General features: G+C 38.6%; 1 protein-coding gene across 4 annotated transcripts in view; it reads right to left on the bottom strand.

Annotated features, from left to right (window-relative positions):
• RALYL (RALY RNA binding protein-like) overlaps positions 1 to 26,669 on the bottom strand; it is a 256,662-nt gene that overhangs the window by 96,018 nt on the left and 133,975 nt on the right. For all 4 annotated transcript variants that reach the window (XM_018555772.1, XM_018555771.1, XM_018555773.1 and 1 more), the window contains exon 2: positions 4,387 to 4,462. In XM_018555772.1, coding sequence (XP_018411274.1) covers positions 4,387 to 4,462 — 76 coding nt within the window. The remainder of the gene's footprint in view (positions 1 to 4,386; positions 4,463 to 26,669) is intronic.

The raw sequence follows: 26,669 nt of genomic DNA, 5'->3' as shown, positions 1-26,669 counted from the left end.
GGGGGGGGGGGGGGGGGAGAGGTGAGCACTGACTGTGCTCACCTCTGACTGAGGACCAGGTGATTGTATCTTCTTTATTCTGTTCCCTAGACCAAAAGGAGCAGTTAACCCTTGCAGTATGGGGGTATAGCCCCGGTATAAGGGTTAACTTTTGAAAATCCTGGACTTTAACAATTTTAAAATATCGTATTAATGAAAGAAAAGAAATACATTGTAAGAAAATATTTGCAGAAAAGTTTACCTGTTTTTTGGTATTGTGCAGAGTCTAATTAATTTGCAGAGTATGTGAAATCTGATGGAGTAGGGTCACTGGCTCTCATAAATCCCTCTTAGCATTTCTTTACAGTTTCAATGGTGAATGAGATCTGCAGCTATCAACAGCAACAGCTTTTTGTTGACCCTCTAGGGGATGTCACCGAGCCAACCCCAACCAATCAAACGAGCGATGGGGTATGATGTAGGGGTGCCACAGTGTTGTATTGTACTTCACATTCATATTGTGCACACATTCATAAAGCAGGAATGCTGCCCAATGAACCTTACGAATAGCAGGAAAGGGGGCACCTCCAGCTGTACCGAGTACAGACTAATGCGGGGCTGCGCTAACCTACCCTCAACAGGGAAACCTCTTCTTGTGTCCATCAGAAATTAGAAGAATAGATGGCAGTTGTGAGGAGCTGAGAGTGTAGTTCTCAGATAGTATTTTTAAATCACTTGCCATCGCAGAGAGCAGAATTGTGTTCTGATTAGATAAAACAATCTTATAGCACTGTTTGTTGAATTAAATATGAAATATGTGTAGCTATTGAACGAACCAACTAAAGTAGGGAATCAGTACTGAGAAAACAGCAAGATGAAAGGGGAAGGGACTCTTCTGAATTATTCAGGGCCCGTTCACACTTGCCCATCTGTTGAAACGCTGTGTTTTAGCAGATGGGCTAGTGTGGCGTGACAGCATCGATAGTGTGCGTTGTCTCACACAGGCCTTAGCTGTCACTGTGAATTTTTTTTTTAACTTTATGTAGTTAAAAACCCTCTATTTAGGTCCCCCCATGGCTACGTGATTTGCTGCGCTACTGTGAGTTGAGCTGTGCTGGGGTCCACTGAACTACGATAAAATGAAGCATTTTATTCCAGTGCCCCTCCCATCACTCCCACATTGTGCTGTGAATGGGACTCATAGAAAGCAATTGTTTTCTATGTGTCCTAGTGGTGACCTGCATTGTTCTGGTGCGGTACAACACAGGTCACTGCTAGATGTGTGAAGCACAACCGCTGTAAGATTGTGCAAGAGATCATAGAGATTGCACCTGCTGTTACTATACAGTAACATATAAAAACCAAAAACAAAAAATAAACAAAATAGTATACTGTACATTTTCTTTGCGCAAACAGGGATTTTAGTTAAAGTGACAGTAAATTCAGGAGTTAAACCATAAAAATGCATTCAAGTACCTTAACTATTAACAAAAAAGTAGCTTATTTGTGTATTACTCAGCTGTAGATCCACAAATCATCTCTGTTATAGTCCATCACAGGAGTGAGCTTGGAGTGGTGGCTACTTTAGAACACACACAGGGACCATAAGGAACAAAAGTAGCCACCCTCCAGAAGGAAGGACAGTGTCAGCACCAATTCAGAGATGATTTGAGGATCTACAGCCGAGTGATACACAAATACGATACATTTGTTAATGGTTAACTGGAATGCATTTTTAAGGTTTAACTCTTGAGTTTAGTGTCACTTTAACCAGTTTCTTGTGTTAGTGACTCCCTGCTGAGTCTGAAAATCAAAACAGTCTTGGTAAAATCATCAAGTATATGTGATTCTTTATAAACCTAGCGCTGAAAATGAAAAAATATACTTTTTGTTCTGAAAATTTTCCTTTGCTAAGAATTCCTCAGAATGGATCCTTTAGCTGTATTGACACATACTATATATTGAATTTAGGGTTCCCGGTCAGTCATCACAATGTAATTTGGCATCAAGCTTACTGAAAGTAAATTTGGTGCCATTTTCAATTATAGCAAGTGTTAAAAACAAAAGCATAAATGTCTCGGGTAGAGGCTGATTCTGTCACTTTCTCTCAAGACTAATCAGTTGCTCTTTAGGTTCAGCACCATTGATGGCTGTCCTCACAGTCAGAAGCTAATCGGCAGTGACACATCTTATAGCTCAAAGGCTGCTGAAAAGAAAATGTATTAGAGCTTTCAGGAAGCGCCATAATCACGCGGAGACATTTAATTGATGGATATTACATTTCAAGTAATATTCAAGGCCTACATGTAAATTAGACTATTAAACTGCAGCACTTCACTTTCCAAAAGTGTTCTTCAATTAATTTGCTCGAGCAGTGGAAGATCATGGTGCAGAACCATTGTATACATTGTTGATGAATATTAAGACATTACATAGATGTAGCACTGCTACAGTTGAGAGTTGAAGACCAGTTATAGTTGGATTTACATAATTATAGCAAAAAACATGGGGCAATACAATGACACTGTCCACTCCACTTCCATCTGTTTACGTTTGATTTTTATAATTCACCTGACTTTTTTTTCCATTAAACTATGTAGAAACACAATAACTAAAATCTCATGTAAGCTTTAATATGTTAATGGAATTTCAATACTTGCTAAATTGTTATAGAGGGTTAGCACTCTGTTTATGTCTCCCAATGGTGCACCTGTGTTGCCGCCCTGTTACACAGGCTTCTATAAGAGACTTCTAGTGGCTGATTAACAGGTAGGTATGGTCAGTATAGTTATCATTAGGTTACACGCCATGACAAAATTTGTGAAATTCAATACCACATTGGCGCCAAAATTCTAGAGCTAATGCAGGGTAGAAAATGCCTGCAACAAATTAAAAAACATGCTTCACCATTTTCAGGATCTCTACCGACTCAGCACCAAATTTAAGTAGTTGTTATTTGCGCCATATTTCATTCTTGCAATATTTTCAATTGAGAAACTCAGAGAGGGGAATTTATCAAAATTAGAGCAGACAGAATCTGGAGCAGTTGCCCATAGCAACCAACCAGTTTCTCTCTTCCGTTTCAGTTAAGATTTGAAAGAAAGAAGCTGATTGGTCAACATGCACAACTACTCTAGATTCTGTCTGCTCCAGTTTTGATAAATTCCCCTCGCAGAGTTTGGTAAAAAGAAAAGTGATGCAAAGTAAGACCAAGTATTTTTTGACAAAACTAGTCTGTTGCAGAGAGATGAGATACATCTATGTACTTTAGTCTCTATCCAACTGAAATCTATCTCAGACACATATGTAACACTTTGGATAAAGATAAGATACATCCATGTACTTTATCAGTGTTTATATATTTGTCTGGTAAGCCAGCCCCAATTTTATAGGTTTTCACCAACTTCATAAATGCTATGCAGCCTTGTACATGGATTTGGTGCAAATAATGACACTATTAATGTAACCCTGAGACATTTTTGTTATGCTTCTCAATTACACTTTTTTTGAATTCCCCTCATTGTGGCTGTAAAAAGGCTGTAGGAGATCTACAGCAATGAGATGCAACAAAGAATAAAAAAGGAAAAACAATATTTTATTTTTAAATATGTGGCAATGGCAAATGTTAAACGTAGTATTAAACACTGAAGTTTTTTAACTGGATGCATTCCAAGCAGGCAGTTAAACATCCCCCAGTACATTTTTTGCTTTATTGATGGGCAGAAGCACTTACATTTTGTGCTCTTCACCACCGCCGGCTCCAGGTTGCAGAGCACTGGTTCCCCGAAGCTCCGAGCAGGGAAGCGAGAGCCCTTTGTACTGTTACTGTGCAGTATACTAGGGTGCGGGGGGAGGATCCGGGGGGTGGCTTACCACTGAGGCTGTTTCTATGGACGTAAGGAGACTCGTTCATGGTGCCAGCAAGGAGCGTGCATGCAAAGGTGACTCTATGGGACCATGTAAGGGGATGGAGTTACCTAAAAACAGCAACCAGGGGAGAGGTGATTTTCAGAAGAGGAAATGAAAGCACTTACAGAATTTTAAAAAAAACAGGCACGCATACATCATAAGTGCTGAGGTCTGCAGCACTATATTCATTTTTTTTTTGCATTAGGGTTTAATATCACTTTAAGATAAAGAGTGCTTTAGGCAACTAAATGCCATTCAGTTAGAGTTTATATCTACTTTACTTATATAACAGCATTATAACTCCCAGTCCTTTCCTGGATCCCAACATCTATATGGGCAAAAAACAGCCAAACGTGGGATGGAAAATGCCGGTTGGTATCTGAAAAGCTGAATGAGTTGCCATGAGACAATGTAAATTGTGTCAGCTGCCTAAATATTTTCAGAGAGAAAACTTTCCACAAGTAAATATACAAAACATTATTGATTAAATATTGATACCTGTATAAAGATGAAATAGGTCTTTTACTTCCCAGTTTTGGTCTGTATGGTTTTGGTTCACCTGCCATGTTGATATCTGAAAAAAAAGGATAAATCCATTAAGGGTGTGCAACAATCAACTTATTTTACTTATTCACACAGTGCTGAGATTTATTCCACAGAAATCAAAGACATAGAAAATACAAACTCAACGCAGATTGGGTCCTTTGTAGAATTCAAATCCTGAAACCACCGCTGCAAAAATTGTTACCTTTTCAGCCACCACGCTGCCCTACAATTTTCTGAAAAATTGATGATTTTTTTTAATGGTATTAAAAACATTTTGTTTAGTTGTGGAAACAGTAGGAAATAGTAAGAACTCCTGTCCCAATTGGGGAGATTTTCATTAGCTTCCTGTTCCAGAAACACAACAAGAGGGAGAGGAAATCTCCTCAAAGTGAGGAAAAATCCCCTTTTAGATAGCGGTCAGTAGAACTGCTGTATTAATTGCAATATTTTGCCCTCTAGAGATGCCTGCTCTGGTGACAGCTGTAAAATGTCATACTTCCCCACACTTTCTGTTCCGCTGACAATGGTCAACAGGAAACACAAAGACAGTGAATCTCCCCATTCATATGACAGACAGTATTAACCCCTGACAGGGGTTTTAACACTTCGGCACTTCATCCAAAACTTTAAAAAAGTTTTACCATTAGGTAAACATTAAAGTGGAACTGCAGCATGGAGAGTGGTGACACTATGAATCACTAGAATCCTAAATGCACTTAGCAGATACACCTGCTGGGAACTGCTGTGTTCGCTATATGGTGACTGACAGATCAAGTTGTTGCTGGCAGCAGGGGCGTAAATACAGATCATGGGGCACCATATAAAAAATGTTAATGTGCCCCCTGGCGACCTCCCTACTGTCATTGATAAAGTATATCCACACCAAGGAAGTGCTGTGGATAGACACTTCAGGGAAGAGCGGGCATCATTGCAACTTTTCAGCAGCTCCCAAATCAGCATCTCAGATCTCAGAGCCTCGTTTAAATTCTAAACTCCTTTCAACCCTTCCAAGGTGGTCTAATAGTCCGTAAAAAGAAAAGAAACCTAACAGAAAAAGAGACTTGTAGCAATAATAATTACAATTACATTTTATATCATGACCCTAATACATAAATCTTTAAGTGCAGAATGACAGTCAGCTTTCAAGCTGAGAAGACACACTTACAGGGCTATTCACTAAAGGGTGAAGATTTTGGAGAAGGCAGATGAAGTGAACAATCTAGGACAACATAACTGATTTGGAAAATGTCTCCAATTCAGTTAAATTTTCCAATTTCCAGTTCAGCTATGTTGTCCTAGATTGTTCACTTCTCCTGCCTTCCCCAAACGCTTCACCCTTTAGTCAATAGCCGTGTTAGGAAGACTGCATTAGGGATGCCTAGTTAGTTTCAGTGGTGGACAGGATAACAAGAAGCATTGAGGGCAATAAATCTACACTACTAAGACAGCTAAACAAATTCTTCCTCCTGGACAGCTTGCAAAAGGGGATGTGTGGCTAATAAAAACAAGTCTCATGTGTGCCTGACATCAGCTGTTCTTGACTGGAAGCGTCACAAGGGGTACAGTGTCAACAGCAACCTCTGCAACATTTGATGATACAATACTGGATTTTAGTTTCTTGCCAGGAAAAAACAAAACAAAACTGCTGTTCCCAACTTCCAGCCCTGACATGGGGTTCGATTTTCTCAGAGCAGAGAAAATGCACAACAGCAGGGATAAATTGCTATGAAGATGATTGGCAAGCTTGGGTTACGAGTTTGCACTAAGTCTCAATCCACACATAGGCGTACCATACCAGGGATGCATGTCGTGGTTGTGCGCGTTTGTTGGTGTTTCTTTTGGTGTCCCCATTGACTTCAATGGGTTACTGTATATGTGACAAATGCAAAAAAGAAGCTCATGTAGAAAAATCTGCGTCTTGCACCTTGCGTTTTTACTCACGTGTTTGTGCACGTTTTAACACGTGTAGAAGACGTGGGATTTCCTGGTTGCATTTGGAGTGCAAGCGCGTTTCACATTTGTGTGCAATTTGGGAACACGCATTAAAGTGCTTATTTTTATGTGCGATTAACACCTGTTCCCAAAACATCTAGGTGTGAATGGGAACTAATGAGAGGAGGTTCACATTTACACAGAAATAATGTGTGTTATATGCAGGGCAGGTGGGCAAAAGATTCTGCATTGAAATAAATATGATATATTAGTACTACAATTACTCACTAAGGTATGAAACACATACCATAGACACATGTGGCAAAAGCGCATGCAGCAAAAAAGCAGCTGCAAACAATTCATGCTCCATAACCCATACATCTCAGAGCAAATAAGGCAGCATAAGTATGGGTAGTCATTATATTATGCATTTGCAAGCAGCAATGTTTAAGATCGTGTAAAAGTGCATGTTGTGGCCAAAGCCTGCATGTGTGCACATAAAGCGATGTGCAAACTGTTGGCGCTATATAAATCCTGTATAATAATAATAATTATGCACACTATGTCCCCTTCAAACAATGCACTATGGCCTTTTTAACTTTCAGTGTCCCCCCCCCCCCATTTTTACTGTAGGTGCAGCAAAGGAAGCCTATGCTGCTGAGAACAGTCATATCAGGGTATAGGAATGATTCAAATGGCATCATTTTCATGGGTTTGCAAAGATTCTGAATGACCTACACTCGCTTACATGACACTCATGCAGTAAACTATCTTAAGATTGCTTTTATATTTTTATGAAACATTACTGAGATTCTAGTTCCCCTTATGAAACCTGTTGCTTTTTCTCCTTGCTGCCTGTCTGTCATGTTGATTTATTAGTTTTAATGCTTTCTGAGTTCCAGAACTGGAACAATCATCTATATCAGCAAAGTCAGAGGGAAGTTTAGGTTCCTAATCTGCATACTTGTTTGAGGGTAATGACTTTTAATGTATTGAACCTATTGAATCACAACAGCAAAGCAGCTTCAGAATGGGAGGTCATCATCGGCAGGGTCCATACTTCCTCTCCACTGGTGTGCCCCTAATATGTGCAGCATTTGAAGTGCACACAGGCCTCAAGGGGGAGTGGATCCACTGTGCACTCACTGCACATATTGGGGATTTGAGTGGAAAGCGCTCCTCACCATCCTTTCCACAGCTGCAGCTCAAAGGAGATCTGTATGCCAGCACTGCACCCCTAAATCTTAAGAAGATTGTGCAGTGTGCCAGTTTGTCCTCTAGGTGGCACTGGCGAGGTTGGAGGTGTGGGGTTATATAGGAGCTAAACTCAGCACTGAGCTCACACTGGACTGATGGTTCTTGCACTGGCAGTACAGGCAGTAAATGGGTCACCTTCACTGCTGATTTCATTGATCAGTGCTGGAGCAGAGTATTCAGAGTGTGTGGGTTCAGTGCTGGATGGAGTTATTTGTTTATTTTTAATGTGTGAATTAGGGGAAGCTTGAAAGCCAATGGGCTCATTGGTGCTGTTGAGTCGGGTTAAGGGGAAAGAAACTTGTTGCTATATACAATAAACCCCATTGCCTATTGGCATGTCACATCAGTCCCGGTGGGGCACTGAAGAGGCAACAGTGCTTATTTCAAACCCTTTAGATGGCCTTGCACAAATGATACAACAGTAGCTTCTTTAACAGTAGGCTCCAGCAATGGGGTTGATTACACCAAGTGCATGCATGGAGTGTCAAGACAAAACGCTAGGTAAGCATTAGTAGCCTCCATATGCTGGTGTAGTATGAATACATTAAAAAATGAAAAAACATTACTCTCCAGTATAAAGTATAACAGCAATGGCCTTCACACTCCTCCTCTCCCATGTGTTTCTCTCTGAGAGTGACACAGAGAAAGAAAGTATGTATGACCAGGCAGCTTTGCAAGGTTGCTGTTTAACTTATCATTATCTGAGTCATTTTTCTCTCACTCAGGGTTTATACAAAAAAAGGAGTATCTACCACATACAAATGTAGAAGCTGCTTGTAGTGGAGTAAAACCTTTAGATGAAAAAAGACTCTGCTTAATCTTGAATATTATCCTATTGTTGAAAGTTTATTTATTTAGTAATTCAGTGAGGAATGCTTAAGAGGCCATCAATGTGCACATGTCAATGTGGCAGAGCATAGTGCACAGAATCTTAAAATGAGATGCTTTGCACTGTGGTTGGCAAAATAACCAAGGGCATGTACGCACAGCACGCCCATTGCTCTTGTTGTTTAATATGTGTAAGCTGCAGTGAGCATGGCTACTCTAGCTCAATTCCCCTTTTGTACATGCAGGGCTCAAACGCCCATCTACACCTGCTCTGAATCCTCTTTATCACTAGAACTAGCTGGTTCCTTTTTTACCTTGCACTCACCATTTAAGACTGCAGTTTTCTTCCACATACATATGTTCTAGAACAGAATGGTGCTGATGTTGAACATGTTTTAAGCCACTTTTCAGATGCATTTAAATGCTTACCATACTCTAGCACTCTGTACATTTTCATATGACTATTCCACCTCCTAAACAGCACTTAAATTGTACTGTAACTCCTGAAGGTGAGTGACCAGACTTTCCCATATTCCTTCCCAAAATAAGTGAATTAAGTGTCCACGGCCTTACAAATCCCCAATAATTTCCTTTTCTGTCCCCATTTTACTCATCCTGTAAATGAATATGGCTACAGAGAGGTTAAAATGTAAATGATCAGCTTAGACAGCCAAGTTGAGTTCTTCCCGGCCAGTTGATTAAACTTTCCCAGGAACGACACACAAATTCATAGATGACAGCAGATGTTACTGTAGGGTATTTGCAACCAGAAGCAGGAACAATGCTGAACAACTATCAAGAGGATCGCAAACCTTCACAGCTTACTGGAAAAAGTTAGATCAGTGATGGCCTTCTGCCCTCTACTTACTAAAGTCCTCTGTAGGGAACATACATTGTGACAGATGTATTCCCTTGTATAATACAGACTGCTCTAAACATAACATATGAGAGTTCCACTTCTAATTGTGCAAAAGGGAGCTATGGTACAAACAGGAGGAATCAGTCTGCCTGCAGGTCATGATTAATAGAATCTAAAAGCTTTAAAACTCTCAGTCTACAGTCCACCATGCAGAACCCAAATGTGTACTAAAATTAAACTATTGTGGAGGTCTACTGTGTGCAGCCTTGCACAGCACATCATTTTCCTTGTGGCAACACCCCGTGAGCTGGTCCTAAATGCCCCCTACCCCACACATAATGTTGCCCAGTCACAAGGCAAGTTTTTTTCTTGGCTAAAAATACCATTACTCATGGCCTCACTTTGCCACAATTTAAGTTGGGCCCCAAATTACCCCTTACAGATGTTACAAATAAAAGCATGTTCCTCTATTATTCTATATTATTTGTGCTAGCCAAGGAAAGGAGGTTATTCTGAAAGAAGTATCTTATTTAATGCGCATATTCATTTAATACCAATATGCTTTACACTGCTTTAAAGAGTACATAAAACCATTTCCATCAATCTCTTTTCCAGAGGAGCTTGCCATCTAATGTTCCTGGCACAGTTTTACTGGCAAACATACTGATTTAAAGGCTGGATATGCAGCCACATATAAGTGATATGTGGCTGCATCAGGAGAGCTAATAATTCCCATGAAAAGCAGGCAGGAGGAGATCATACAGTACAAAATCCCTGCACACCTCATGGTGAGAACTGAACCAGTGACCCAGGGCTGCAAGGCAACAGTGTTAACCATGTAGAACCATCATATCTCCTTAGGAACATGTGCAGCAAGTTTTCACAACATTTAAATTATCAGGGCTATTCACTAAAGGGTGAAGAGTTTGGAGAAGGCAGGAGAAATGAATGATCTAGGACAACATAGCTGAACTGGAAAGTGAGCTGAATTGGAGAATGTTTCTAAATCTGCTGTGTTGTCCTAGATTGTTCACTTAGTGAATAACCCCCTATATCTCATTGTGCAAATTGTGGTAAACCCTAATAACCAATCTGCAGTCATCCCTTATTTTCTAGCTGCTCTTATTTGGTAAAATATGAAAACTGTTCATGTGGACCGTACATTGGAGAGCATGCAGGAAGACATCTCACAGTCAATAAAGTGAAACCCTGTACATTTATACAATTATATTTTTCCACTTTTTGGTAAATAAAGCAGAGTTGTTGTAATGGACCCAGTCTAGGCTTTTCTGTTGTCTCTGACCCTAGTGAGATGATTTATCACTAATTCAGGTTCTGCCGTTCCAGTCATGGCTCTCCTGAATGGTTAGCTTCCCCTTTCTACAGTAGATTTTCCATAAATAATAGCAAAGAAAGCACTGGCGGGTTGGTTATACATTTTATATAGGAGCCTTTTTGAACCAAGGTTCCATAGAACTGTACGGTTTCTCCCGAGGTTGTTAGAGATTCCTTGAGCAATGAGCGACTTCTGCCTCTCAGTTTATTAACCACTGACAACCAATGGTGTTTTTAAATATTTGTAAGGGAGGCATTCTTTTTCCTGAGCACCAATGTAAGGCATATTCTTCCCACTGACCCCCTATGTAATCAAAGGGGACTCTTCTCCACTCACCACTTATGTAAAGGAACCCTTTTCCACTTACTACCAAAGTCGTCCTGGTGTCCTTCTGTGTCCATCAGTGTGAGGGAACATTGCTGCTTTTACTGGTTGTGTTTATTTTCTTGCCATATATTGTATTATCAGTTTCATTTTGGGTGTAAAATACGCTAAATACATCACATTCTTTATGCTTTTATTTTTAAATCTCAATGTACTGTTCATACTAATGTACTGTGAACTACAGATATAGTCATTATTAGCAGCAGGGGTTTCCTAGGACCTGTACATTATTTCAGGAGTCCCTCCACTTTAAAGTTAAGTTCTGTACTATAGGGATATACTGTACATAGAATGGAGGACCAGGAAATCCACAGCTCACAGCAGAACTGAAACCCTAACTAGAGCTATGAACATCAAATCCTGCCTACAAGAAATTAAAAAAAAATTTGGTAGTGTTCTGCGTAAAAATAATCTAAATGTGGGCAAAGTCCTTCTAAGCTGCTACATTTCTAGGTAGATCATACTGTTATCATAAAGGGTAGAATTTTTACATGCACTAAAGCATACCACTGGATTATTTCAAATTAATTATTAATCTGCATGATTTAATAGTTAATTGTCAATGTAAGAAAGATTATATCCAGAAATGTGCCGCTATGTAATATACTTACATGATGATTTTCTTCAAGAGAAAATTAATTCATGTTTGCTGTAGGGAAGCATTACACCGTAATATAATTTTATATATGCAGGGTCATGTCCGGATTACAGCTCACCAGATCTCAGTGTTTTATATTAAAAAAATGAGTCAAAATGCACAAAATTAGTCAATCTGATTTATGGAGGTTATTGACCTACCAGACAATGAGGAATTATTATTTTTATTACAGGTTTTCACAGGTTCCAAACAAAAAAATCTTAGTAAAGTATATAAACACAAGGCACAACAGAAATTCTTAACCAGCGCTATGCATACCACTAACGGCATTTCTGCTTGAGCAAATTATCACTCTTGGCCCACATACAAAAAAAGTAATAAAATAAAAAATTGTATTTGAAATATTCAAATGTTCTATGATGAGTTCTAGGTTGCCTTTTATATATTTTTTAAGCCAAAGTTAAGATGTATCTCCTACCTAAAACTCACTTCCTTTGCCAGTGACATCGTTGTCACCTGGTCATAAATTGAGTTTAAATCTCCTAAATGTGCCATAGATGGCAGTAGAACCTGAAAAGGTTCTAGTTATTCCTTGCTCTATCCACTAGATATACTGGATGGAGATGAACATAGATTGATTGAGTGAAGAAGCCTGTTAACTACAGAGCTGACAAAACAGACCTCAAATTATCCACAAAGATGGATGACTCAGAGGAGTGACTCATCTCTTCCATTCCAGTTCTGTTAATACAGGATCACATAGTTAATGTCATATATTTAAAAATGGTTGAACTCAATGTATGTGTCTTTTTTCAAGTTCTGCAAGATTTACTTAAAGTGACAGTAAACTTAGGGGTTACATCTTAAAAAATGTATCTTATTTGTGTATCACTCAGCTGTAGATCTTCAAATCATCTCTGAATTGGTGCTGACACTGTCCTTCCTTCTGGAGGGTGGCTACTTTTGTTCCCCATGGTTCCTGTGTGTGTTGTACAGTAGCCACCGCTCCAAGCTCCCTCCTGTGATGGACTTCAATCTCAATACAAATAGTAGCATGTACCATAGCAGTGTCTACTTTACAACACACACAGAGACCAAGGGGAACAAAAGTAGCCACCCTCCAGAAGGAAGGACAGTGTCAGCACCAATTCAGAGATGATTTGAGGAACTACAGCCTAGTTATTCACAAATAAGATACATTTTTGTACTTGAATGTATTTTTAAGATTGAACTCCTGAGTTTAGTGTCGCTTTAAAATTGCTTGCAAAATGCACAGGCCTACTGAAAATAATGGTGGGTGTTATTAAAGAGGAAGTTTACCCATATTTTTAAAATAACAACAAAGTCACCTTTAGAAATGTTTAGTAATGTCAATTTACAAACACATACTTCTAGATAATTGCCGGCTTTGTATTCTTTGCATACCTTGTTTTTCTTTTCCTCTCCATTCTTCTTTCAGTGACCATTTTCACCGGGGGCAGATTAATCCATCTCCCTTTACTTCCTGGAACACATGTTACTAGGACATGTGACCATGCACCATCAGGAATTTTGCCAAAAAAAACAAGGACATAGAAAACAAGAAATTGTAAGTAAAATGAAAGTGTGTTTGTTTAACTAATGTAAGATGATTTCACATCAGAATGCAGAGCTACATGCTGAGGTGATTTTTAGCTAAAGGGGGTAAAGACCAACTTTAAGTTTACTCCTTGGTGAAAAGCTTTCTGACTTCACCATTCACTGGAGTGATGGCAGTTTTTTAATTTGTCATAGTGTATGTATTTGACAACTGGCATGGAACTGATTCACTGGCTATGTGTACAGAAGGGTCTTTGTTTACAGCTGAGGTTTTTTGAATGGCACCCCAAGTAGGAGACTTGTAGCAGGGGGTGGAGATGTCACTCCAGTTTGTGGGTTTCTATGCTGGTAATATTACCAGAGAGAATATATATCAGTGCAGTTAGGTAAGGTTACGTTGAACATATTTAGCCTCTCTCAGATCTTTAACACAAAATAATTATTTAGGCAACTTTGCTTCATACTATCAGTTCAATTTAAAATTGCCTGTGCAATATAAATTTTAGTTACATAAAACTGATCGAGTTTGAAAACTGATTTACAAGTAGTATATTAAAGTTAGAAGACCCCAGTCCCTTCATGTATGACCATATAACATAACATTTGGGTAGATATATATTTAAAGGAAAAAACATTCAGAAAATTAAATTATAAAGATATATATATATATATAAACATATTTTTTCCTTAATGTTTCTTTCACATTTCTCCTTTCCACTAACATGTCTATCCTCATAGTAGGCAGCGCAGTCAGCATCTTTTCTTTCTGACTGTCAAGGTCAAATCAAGTGTGATTCGTAAATCATTATGGGTATAATTAGATGTATGGTCTTATAAAGGAAAAAACAGCAGCAAAATGTAATCACTGTACGGGTCTATAAGCATATACAAATCATTAATAATGATAATAATACTGCAGCCCCAGTTACATATATAATTTTAAAAATCAGGACAATAAAAATTACCTAAATATGCTAATCATTCTGACATACATTGATTAAATATGCTTAAAATGACCGTAGATTGACTTTAAATACTGCAATGTATTTAAATAAAAACAGGAAAACCCTATTAAATATATCAAGGGAGAAGATCAGCAAACACTACAGAGAAAAATAAATTAACAAAAATGAGGTCTCTTTTCATCAGCATTAGGCTTAACAAATACCAATTTACATAAGCTATAGCCACAGAACACTATAGCATGAGGTACTTAATGAATAAATAATATATCTGAGATTATGCATGGCATAAGGTTTATTGTATTTATCATCCACATTCACATGTATTATCACTGAGTCTTTCTGCTTTGCTTCTGTACTATGGTGCTAAAAAGTCAGCGTATCTTGTGATTGCCATCATCTTGCTGAAAATGTAAAGCTTTCACAGTTGTATTAGCTTCTAGACATTGCTCGATAATCTTCTCGACCAGTTCTACCAACAAACAAATCTATCCAAGGTGCAGCTAAGAAGCTTATGCATATTTTTCCAGACAATATAAGACCTTGTTTCATTAACTGTGGGAGGACAGCTCTGCAAACCAATATTCTGTCTGCATGAAAGATATCCAAGTTATTTTCCTTACAAGTGACTTTTAACAAGCAAAAGACTTTTAGCAAAAGTTACTATTGTTATTATTATTAGTTCCATAAAATACACTAATACGTGGATAACATTCATTTTGCAAAGAATACCAAATCATGCACAAGGAAAAAAAAATATTTTTTTGCTTGCATGTGACTGGATGATCAACGAGCTTCACTTCTTTCCCTAAGCTAAGGGAAAATACCCTTGCAAAGTGAACACCCTTTATTGCCTTTAATAAATAAACCCCATTGACATAAAGCAGATCAGCCAGAAAGAAATGCAGAAACACCATAAATCCTACATCATAACCCTAGGCAAAACCTCCTAATGCAGCCCTGTCGTAAATGGATGCCGTCAACTAGCCCTAAAAGAGTATTGAAGCAATACACATTCTAATTTTTTTTTTTAACTACCAAAGCCTAACTTTGGTTCATGTCCTATAATCTCCTCTGCAATGGAGATACCTTCATAAAAAGTGATTATATTATTGTATAGGAAGATGCCAAGCAGTTAGACACCAATATTACAAGACTCAGAAGGCTAATAAGATACAATATATCTGCTAAGAGATATATGCATCCAATCTATATCATGATGAAATCTCTCTCAAATGAATCGGAATTTAATTCTGTTCAATAATATGTTAATTGTCAAATTGTTGCAGCCCTAGAGCTCTTGTATTACATTAAATCTGGAGACAAATGCTGAGGCTCATTTATGAGAGCTGGTGACTCTGACATATTACAGGGAACCCCACAGGGAACCAAAGACCAGGCAATCTTTGCTAAATACTTTTCACTTTTAATCACATTTATTTTACTGTTGCTTATTGTCAGTTATATGATACATTTTCTGTGAATATTTTCTTGTACTGTTCTTTCTTTTTTATTAAAACAATATTTTAAAATCATTAAGCTGAATCTTTGGTTTCTCTAGTCACAAACTAAAGAATATTTCCCTCTCTGCGGGCTACCATATTTTAAAAGCCTGTTACATTCCTGTCTGGGTGTTGCAGCCAGTGTCACAGACATTTCTTAAAGACTGCAATTGCAACAGTGGATGCTGTGATGGGTACGTTTTTCTGTTAAAACATGTGGTGGCTACCGTTTGTGTATGTGAATGGATAACTGTGGAGTTAACCTGCCCCAGTGACAATCACACTTGGTCCGCTGGTACTTAGATTGTTGTCCTGCGAGCTAGAAAATCTCTGCACAGGGTGAGGCTGAGAGTGCAATATGTCATTGTGACCATTGTCATGAAGACAGAAAATGAGGGTAAATTTAAAATTGTAGAGTTGTCCTCAGAACTAGAGGTTAGGGGAAATCTTCCACCGGGACACATGTTCCTGGGGGCAACTGCCTAAGACCCCGTTCACATGTAGCGACATACCTTTGCAGCGGCCAGGATAGCGCGACTTTCGGGGCGACGTTCCAGCGACGATACAGCGACGCTAGTGCGACCTTCTCCGTCGGGCTCCATAGAAAAAAAGCAAAATCGCGCAAAATCCGCCGAAAAAAGGGTCTGGTAGAAGCGACTTGCGACCGCGACGAGCGACGCGCGACATGGAGCTAAGACAGCTCCATTGACTATCATTAGCCGGCGACTTCTCGCGATATCACGCAGCAAATTTGCGCGATATCGCGGCGGAAATGGTGCGATAAATCGCTACATGTGAGCGGGGCCTTAGAGAGGAATTACCTTCACTTTGAGAGAATGCACTAAATTCTTGCTGTATCTCTGAGAAAATTTCCCCAATAGTACACAGACAGCAAAAAATAACCTGGCAGGGGGTTTTAATCCTCCCATATTCTATCCAAAATTTTAAATAATGTTGGCTATACAAAGTCTGACAGTTACTAGTTTGTCAACTGCCTAACCTTGCACACTGACTCCCATCTTCTGAGACTGTAAGAGTGAGGCGGCTGACAAGCAGAAACTTTATCCCATCACATAGTATTGAAAACAGAATTCATGTCAGCAACATCATTAAATTCCAATATTTCGAAAACATTTCAGATAAACAGCAATCCTTTCTCAAGCCAGGAGATTATTTTCTATGAAATGAGAAAGACAGCTTAATCAATCAGTTTATTCCTTATGGCTGATTTATGATTATGAGCTGTAATACAATCCATGGATCCCAGGGTGGTTTTGGATAAAAGAGTCCAAACAGGCTCTTAATACATTAAACAACAAAATAGGAAATGCAAGTAAAATAACCTCTAATTTTAAAAGGGTGTCCTCAATGTGAGTGAAACAGTTTAATTCCACATTATGTACATAGAAAGGTCCCACACTTTGAAGTTTTTAAAGCCATTTGTCTTTTGAGGTTATTTGGTCTCACACCTCCCTTTATCCTTTATTTTATGTTAAGGAATACATTGATTACATAGCAATGAAACAGATCTGACCTCTGGAAAGTTTTTTCCCCCAAAAGTTCACGGTTTACATATAATCCCACCACACTATACTATATGACTTGGATGTTTGAAGAAATCCCTAGTTCACGCCTACACCGGGATCTAAAAGCCAAGTTAGGATTTCAGATATCCCAAATCCTGTACAATGCTTTAAAGGTAATCCTGAATCTTAGTGTGCTTAGAGCAAAACGTCTCTTTTATGTGTTATAACAGCGTAGCTTGATATTCAAAGCATTTAAGAAAAACAGTCAAAATCCTGATAAGGTCTTTAAAGAGACCATGTCGCCTGACCATTCATTTCAAGCAACACTGTTCCCATAAGAATATATGTGTATTTAATGTGTTTTATGCATTTTCTTTACCTGTAAAAGGCTACCTTGTAGACATCCAAAAGCCTTGAGACCACAGCTGAGTGCCATCACTTAGGATGTGATGTCAGCAGACACAACAGACTCAAAGCAGTCACTCATGTGACACTGTATATTATAAAGGTTATGTAGTGAGGTGAGGGGTGAAGAAGCTGGGCTAACATAGACAGTAATACCGAACAAAAACATTCTTCGACACTTGGTCTACGTATCTGATTGCTGAACTACCCCTTGATCAACTAAGAGACATAATGCTTATTTTTCAACACTCCAAATGGGTTCTCACTGCCAAACTCACTAACACACTTGGAGCGCTCGATGTCCTTTGAGATTGCGCACAATCACATAAATCCCCACTCACATAGATGCATGGCCCCCGCTTGGAATGCCGAACCGAATCATCATCCCCACATTGTTGTTTTTACACCCAACAACTCCTATGCTTCAAACTCGCTGACCGAGTGCTTTCATAGTTGCTCTAGTTTCCAACACCAACGGTCAAATCTGTTGCCTCTAATTGATGTTGCCACCTCGACACCTCGTGTTCTGTTTTGGTTTGTTTGTTTCGTTAATTCGTAATGTAGCATATGCAAATGCCTTTTCCGCACAGGAATAGATATGTATACGTATCACTAGAGACTAGTTTTACATACGTTTCCATTATAATTTTGTTTTTTCAATCACATTGTACTCGGTACCTTGTAACTCTGAAGACACATACTTGTTGTATTGTACTTTACTTGAAAATAAAAAATTTACATGCAAAAAAAACCAAAAACATAGACAGTAATTAGACACCACTAGAAGAGTAGAGAGCTATAATATGCAATTTTTGATTATGACGGGGGGGGGGGGGGGGGGGGGGGCTGTGCTAGGGAACTGACTCCCCTAGAATAGTCAAGTTTGCAAAACAATTCCAATACTACTGGGATCAGTTTCCTTGGGTTTTGCTATCAGCCAACAAATATCTGTAAAGGTTTTGCTTAGCATTACAGAGGCACATTGCAGTTGAATAAAAATTGTTTATGGAAGAGAAAAATGCTGCAAGTAAGCATTTCAAATACTCAATTGTTCTGTGCTTTCATCTGTAATTTATTTAATTGGTGGCAGGATCTCTTTACAAAATTGCGTTCATATTACTTTGTAGTTGTAGTTGCAATGTCCCATCAAACTAAACCTTCCCCATCTCCCTATTTAATAGTTAAAGGCAATCTGCTGTTGTGGGATCAATGCCTCTATTGTGTTTAAGAAATATTCAGCAATTACTTTTCTCGTCCAGAGAATATTGCTACAAAAAAAAAAGAGACAAGAAAAAGTATATATTAAATGGGAGAAGTTTTCCACCTCTGGGTTTTGGAATGAGTTCAGGATTATTAGGATCTGAGACATTGCTACAGAAGAATAGCAGAGCAGGAATACATAACTTCATAAAACCTGACCCCTGGTCCAATCTTGGAAATGAAAAGCTATTTGTTGTATGAATTCCATAATACAGTGTTCTAAGACATTCAGAGTAATGCATGAAATTCTTCATTCACTAGACAAAGTAGTGTTAGTGGAAGGTCCTGGGCACATACGGACACCAATTAGCACTAGGGATGGTATTTACTGCAAGCCTTGAACAGGGAAACACAACAACCAGAGACACTTTAAAAGGTTAGCTGCCTTTTTTGTTCCAAAGTGATGCTATGTGATTGGGAACATGTAACAAATATAAAGTAGGTTTTCTTGCTGAATCAGCCAAAATTCAGGCCGTGGGGGGCCCTGTCAGAATCACCCAGCTTGACAAAAGTAATTTTAAAAATCGATTGAGCTGGATGGAAATTATCAGCACAACAGCCACTGCATACAGATGCTGTCACTGTATGTTAATTATGCGAATGAGAGAAAAACAATACTCATATTTCAGTCCTGAGCCTTTCCATTAGGACAGATCACTGTAAAGGTGCTGGGAAAAACCTGGAACCAGCCATCTTGCCTGCTTTAACAAAACATTTAAAAAAGGTATGATTTTTTAAAATTATTATTATTTTGTTTTTTATGCTGTGTGAATAGGATCACATAACAAAATATAGAGGAGTTTTTTTCAATTTGACTGCAAAAGTGGAAATACAATTGAAAGTCAAATGTTAGTTTTCTTTCTAATATTAGAGATTACAAAAAGTGAGAGAACCGTTCATCCTGAAGGGGAGCCGTCCACATAGAAAGTAACTGAAGTCTATTATACTTTATTCTTTCCTTTACTGAAGCCTTATTCTTTTACTGAGAGACATGTATATTCAGCAAAAGAAAAAAAGTAGGGTGACTATAAGAGTAGCAATATTAGATATTATAAAACCATATATTAGACCATTGTAAAACCAAATAGTGAAAGGTTCATCTGATGCATTGGATGGGATTACAAGTATCAGTGTACCAGTACTAATACCTGTGATCATGGCCAATGCATCAGGTGCATACAATCATCTTTCTATATAATTTTGGTACTTTTAGAGGCACCCTGATCTTTTTTTTTTCTATTCAAATGTGGACTTGGCATGGGTGTATAACATGCAAGCCTGGTCTGACTTTCAAGGAGCTGCTTATGTTAAATTTGCAAATTGGGGGTCAGGGCTTCTTAGGCAATAAAACAAGCTTTCGGAATTCGTATGCATCCGAATCTCCGAATTTCCGAAAATTCGTCCAAAACGAATTTCGGAACGAACCGAATCGCACATGTCTACTAAACAGATTAAGTTGATTTATACATGCTGGTATTTCCAATGGTTTGATTTTTAACCAGACCTTCGATTCAAGAAAATATTAGCTGAAGCCTACTCAGAACACTAGCAGCTGTTGACTGCCCGTGCTTAGTTCACACACACTGCTTTAAAAGTGCTTTTTAAAGCAGTGTGCTTTAAGTTGCTTTAAAAGTGCAGCTGATATGCTAGCACAGGTTTAATAAAAGCTTTGCACTTCATGCAACTCAGCCTTATAAAATAATAATCAGATGGGTTTTTCAGATAGTCTAGGATTTTTGGAGCATGGCTTCGGTTAACTTGCGGTTTTCTGTAATAGCCCAGAATTTTGACTTGCTCAATTTTCTGGCCTTTCTCCACTTCAGCACAGTTCCCTTTAGAAATGGATAGGTCATCTGCCTAAATGCAGCTAAATATAGTAACTAATTGGATAACTAAGAAGATCCCATTTCACATGGGGTAGACTATATTACGAATATGGAAGAGTTTCATTGCTTTGTTAAAAAAAGGACATACAAATGTCAAAGCTTTGATTACCCTTGACATAGATTCATAGAATTTTTCTAACATACATGCTCTTTTTTCATATATCCTCTTAAATAGCACAAGTATTTTACAAGTAGGTTATTTTTTTGCTCTCTCCAAATCTGGACCTCACTGAGAATTTAATGATCTGCATTCTTAATTAATTTATTACATTTCTTTCTGTGAAATGGTATTTATTGTATAGTTAATGCAAGATGTAATGTTATTAATAAATAAGCACTCTTCATACGTACAATAATATAAAAATAGCAATCCAAAAATATCAGGTGTTTATGCATATCTAAAGGGAGGCTAGGAGTGCTGTTGTGTTGTCTTCCAAAAAGTCAGGAGTTTACACAGCTACAGGATTCTCTTAGCATTAGACGCATGATTTACTTTCCCATTTTAATTTGTACGCTGTGTGCACAATTATTAGGCAAGTGAGTATTTTGACCAAATCACCATTTTTATGCATATTGTCCAACTCTAAGCTGTATAAGCTTGAAGGCTTATTGGATTTAATCATATCAGGTGATGTGTATTTGTGTAAAGGGGGAGGGCGAGGTCTTAGGAGATCAACACCCTATATCAAGGTGTGCATAATAAGTAGGCAGCTGGGCCAAAAAAGAGATTTAACTGACTCTAAAAAAAAACACAATTTGTAAAAAGTCTTTCATAGGGATGCAGCACTCTAGAAATTGCGAAGATATTGGGGAGTGATCACAGAACCATGTAACGTTTTGTTGCAAATAATCAGCAGGGTCGCAAGAAGCGTGTTCAGAAAGAAAGAAACAAATTAACTGCCAAAGATTTGAGAAGAATCAAACATGAAGCTCCCAGGAACCCATTATCCTCAAGTGCTGTCATATTCTACAACTGCAACCTACCTGGAGTGCCCAGAAGTACAAGGTGTTCAGTGCTCAGAGACATGGCCAAGGTAAGGAAGGCTGAAACCCCACCACCACTGAACAAGACACATAAGCTGAATCATCAAGACTGGGCCAAGAAATATCTGAAGACATATTTTTTAAAGGTTTTATGGAATGATGAGATGAAAGTGACTCTTGACAATCCAGACATCAGCAAGGTTACATAGTTACATGTATTTGAGGTTGAATAAAGACACAGGTCCATCAAGGTGGACCTGTGGGGTACTGATATGGGCTGGTATTATTAAAATGAGCTAGTTGGGCCTTTTTGGGTTGAAGGTGTACTCAAAATCAACTCCCAAACCTACTGCCAGTTTTTAGAAGACACTTTCTTCGAGCAGTGGTATAGGAAAAAGTCTGCATCTTTCAAGAAGACCATGATATGTATGAAGGACAATGCTCCATGGCATGCATCCAAGTAGTCCACTGCTTGGCTAGCCAGTAAAGGCCTTAAAGATAAAAGAATAATGACATGGCCCCCTTCTTCACCTGACCTAAACCCTGCTGACTCCATGGATGGAAGGCTTATGACTGTTATTGAAAAGAAGGGGGGCTATATTGGTCACTGATTGTGTTTTTGAAAATGTAAGAAATTTTCATTTGTACATTTTTAATTGTTCATTTATTATTCTCACTTTAACAGATGAAAATAAACAAGAGGTAGAGAAGGTAGATTTTTGTTTTCCATTTAGTTGCATATTAATGCTGTACACTAATAGTTGCCCAATAATTGTGCACACATAGATATTCTCCTAAGAAAGCCAAAACCTCACTTTTACTTTCTTAAATATTCAGGTTTGAGGTTTATTAACATTTTGGATTGACAGAGAGCACTGTAGTTGTTCAATAATGAAATTAATCCTCAAAAATACAACTTGCCTATTAATTGTGCACACAGTGTATAGCGAAGGGAGTTAATGTAATCATACCTGGTCATCTTAGCAAAAAAAAAAAACACAACAAAAAAACCCCAAAATGTAATTTTCATTACCCTTTATGTTATTATTTAAGTGACAGATGCCATTCTCGTAGCTTTTAACCATTATTCATAATTTACCAGTATAACAATAACAAAAGTACTCCTAGGGTTACACATGCCAGTCTATGAAAACCTTGCTATTGCCATCATGTGTTTAACAGAATGTAAAAGTGGATTATGTAAATGTAATTCATTTTTGTAGGCTGCATAAAGGACTGCACAAAGCTGCTCAAAATATTTGTGCTGATAAGTTTTGATTGCTGTTGCACTTTAAATGACAGTTTGCTGACAATAAGTGCTAACTGTGGGATTATTTAACAGCCGGAATTGCACTGACCTTTTAAAATCACTCTATGCTTCAACAGTTTCCTACTTACTGTAACGTCGCCTCATTTGCGCTAACAAAAAGTTATAAAATGGGAAAATAGTGAATCAATAGTATTGTATGAGAGTCTAGACTTCCAGAGACAGAGGCATATTGGGATTTGTAGTTAAAACACAGCTGGAGGATTGGAGTTGCCTACCCCTGGTCTAAAGCATACCTGTCCTATAATAAAATAAACATCTGAAAAAGCTAAAGGCCAAGTACAGAGAAATTACATTTTGTTCCTGTGTGTGGCCTCTCCTCATTAGGAGTTCTGAATAGACACTATGTATTCCATTGCATTGTGGAGATTACTGACCAAACCTGTCCAGTCACATTTAAGAGAAAATTAAGGGTCAATTTTAGTTTTTTTTAAATCTGTTGTAAACTCTGGTCATCACTAAAAATTGACGAGGCACTGACACCCCCCACCCCCCAAGTACACTTGCTCATTTTGTCTAGGAGAATACGAATCAGGGCTGGGTTTACTTCTCAGGAGCCTGTAGGCAGAGAAATCTGAAGCACCCCCTAACCCCCCTGGAATATAAAGAGAGACCCCTATCCACCCCAGGGATAAAAAGAGGCACCCCTCTGTGGAGGGCACCTGTAGGCAGATGCCTACATTGCCTAGTGGGAAATCCGGCCCTGATAGGAATAATCAAGGAATAGTCCTTGTCCTCCCAGCAGCAGGTGCTGTGGGGAGCCCTTTTGATGTCCCTTTTTTCTGTAAAATGCAGAACCACTGTTTTTGTTTTTTACTTGATGAGACAGAGAGAGTGGTAAAGAGGAGTGGCATCATGGATGTATAGCAGGGATGAAGCCTGCGGCAGTGAGGAATAAAGTAAGTATTGCCGCTTACTACTTACTCCTACACAAAATTAGAAATTAACTCTTGCACTATGGGGGTGGGACAGAGCATTGCTGTCTTGTCAATTTTTAGAGCTGACTGGAGTTCAATGTTTTATATTCTTTTTTATTATTTATGTAACATTATTTTTTATAGGTGATCTGAATTAAAAATAAATGCTTAACTTTTATGATGCAATGGAATTTTTTTTTCTGTTTTCTTCTCTGGTATCCTGCAATGCTAGTCTAATCAGATATGTGAAACCACACAGTGGAAACCAGACTCAAATCTAAGTGAAGGAATACAATTTATTATGTACTCAACACGTGACATAAATTCAGAATTAAAAAAAAATCCAGTGAACACACGTGAAAGTGAAAACTATTTACAGAGAAGCAGGGAAAATTGGGTAGAAGGTTCATGGGGTTCAAGGTGTACCAGGTTCAAGGAGTTCAAGGGGTAGCATGTTCAAGGGGTTCAAGAGATAGCATGTTCAAGGAGTAGCATGTTCAAGGGGTTCAAGGGATAGCATGTTCAAGGAGTAGCATGTTCAAGGGGTTCAAGGGATAGCATGTTCAAGGAGTAGCAGGTTCAAGGGGTTTAAGTAGTAGCAGGTTCATGTAGCAGATGATCAGTGCAACCAAGTCAAATACTAAGATGTTCCGAGACTCCTGAGGTGGAGGAAAATACCCTCCCAGCATCAAGTGGAAACTAATGCTGACTGCTGGAAGACACGTGCTGGTGGACACAGGAACTAGAACACCTTCTGGTGGCACTGTGGTCCCCGGAACTGAAGGGTGCACTTCAAAACACTCTGCTTTACGTTTTCAATTATCCCGATGTAGCTATAGAAGGCAGCATGGACAGATATGTTTTGAAGTTTTCAGGTGCTAGGAGATCTTAGACTACTGTTCCATTGGAGGGTAGGCATGTTAGGATTTCTCTATCACTTAAAAAGTATCAAAGCTTGCCAGCCTCCTTCCACCCCTTAGATTCATTACTATTGGTCTAATACTAATGTAGACATAAGGATGTGTGGGCAGCAAGATTCAACACTACCAGGAAGGCTCATTGGCTCAGTTGAAAGACCTGCATTTGGGTGGGACTGAAAGCTAGATGAGCAAAATACAGTATGTGCAGCTAGATATCTATCAGCAGCTTTTTTTTGTTGTTGTTGAAATGATAGAGTCACTTTAAGTTGTTTTGGTTGTTTGGACAGCTCTGCATTTTAAAGCAACATCCTACTTATGAATGGAATTCTAGCTTACACGTTACTTCCGATACAAAAGTGTCAGAACTAACATAATAAGTTATACATGATGAAGCTGTAACAACATTAAAGATGAATAAAAGAGTTGAGTGTGGGATGTGTTTAATGCAGAAATGCAAGGAGTCAGCGTGGACACTTTAAGTGCCCCATAAAGTAACAGGTTTTTAGTGGTCAAATTAGTGTAAGGGTTAAGGTTTGGCTTTGAATGTTAGGTAAACATTTAAGTTTAAATGGTTAACGTTAAAGCTTTATGGTAAATTAAGGGTTATGGTTTGGTTAGGGTTAACCTACATGTTGGTTTTAAGTGAAATGTTAAAGGGCATCTATGGTCAAAAACATTTTTATTTAATTTAAATATTTAATTTCCATAAGTTATATCCAACTCTTAATAACCATATCCATCTAGAAGTCTGTATACTTACTTATTGAAGATTCCCATAGAATGTACTTCATTGCAGTGAAACAATTTCACTTAGACCTAAGAATATGAACATGCTTGAGTCACCACTCCGACAAATCCTGCTGTCTGAACTACAACTCAACTCTTTTCACCTCACTCACAGTGAACACAGAAAATGCCCCAAATTTTCCATATTTGCTTGCTGGAAGCAATGCATGATGCGATATGCAGTCTTGAGAAGTAAAGACTGCATCACATCAAGCAACAGGGAAATAGATGAAAAGCACACTGGGAATCCAGGAAGATGTTGAAAGTAATGGGTAGCAGAAGGCAGCACTCACTGCTCATTGACTGCATTATCAAAAACAACTCTAGGATGTATTCCTGTTACAATGCTGATGTTCTAACAGGATAGTATATGATGTGACAAGAAAGTTAATTTAGGGGTTAGGTGTAGTTAGGCAGCTTACAATGTCATGTCCTCCCCTTGAGTTAGCTGCTTGAACTATGAATCAACCTACACACTATGATATCTCTCTCCTCTATGTCATCCTAACCTTTCTGCACCCACAACTTGAAATATGGTAGGCTTACATCACTGAGCTATACAATTAGGTCTAGAGCCCCTTATAGGGACACAGACCCACCGTGCAGACATATGAAGGAACCTGGATTACAACATAACTTCCAATTTCCTAATTTTCCCTGCCACAAGTTCAGTTATAGACACCTACAGACAACATGGCCAAATATGGTTGGAATGAGCAGCAATCATATGTCTATAAGCATTCAATTGCCTTGAACTAATTGGCTAGGTTGGATTTTTCCATCTGAATGCTAAGGGGCAGTCTAAACAGTGCCCTCCTTCTCTCCCCCATAGTCATAATCACCACCAGCACCAGGGCCTCGGTATGTGGGGGGCCCAGCACAGTCCCAGCGTCGGATCGGTACCCAGCAGCCAGCGGGCCCCCATCTCTGCGCCCGGATCATCAAAGACACATTTGCAGTAATTAATACACAATATGGAATTCTAATC

Source organism: Nanorana parkeri, unplaced genomic scaffold (assembly GCF_000935625.1).
Source record: "Nanorana parkeri isolate BGI_ZX_2015 unplaced genomic scaffold, ASM93562v1 scaffold213, whole genome shotgun sequence".
NCBI classification, from domain to species: Eukaryota; Metazoa; Chordata; class Amphibia; order Anura; family Dicroglossidae; genus Nanorana; species Nanorana parkeri.
Note: the sequence above shows the minus strand (reverse complement) of the source record. Positions and strands in the feature narration are given on the sequence as shown.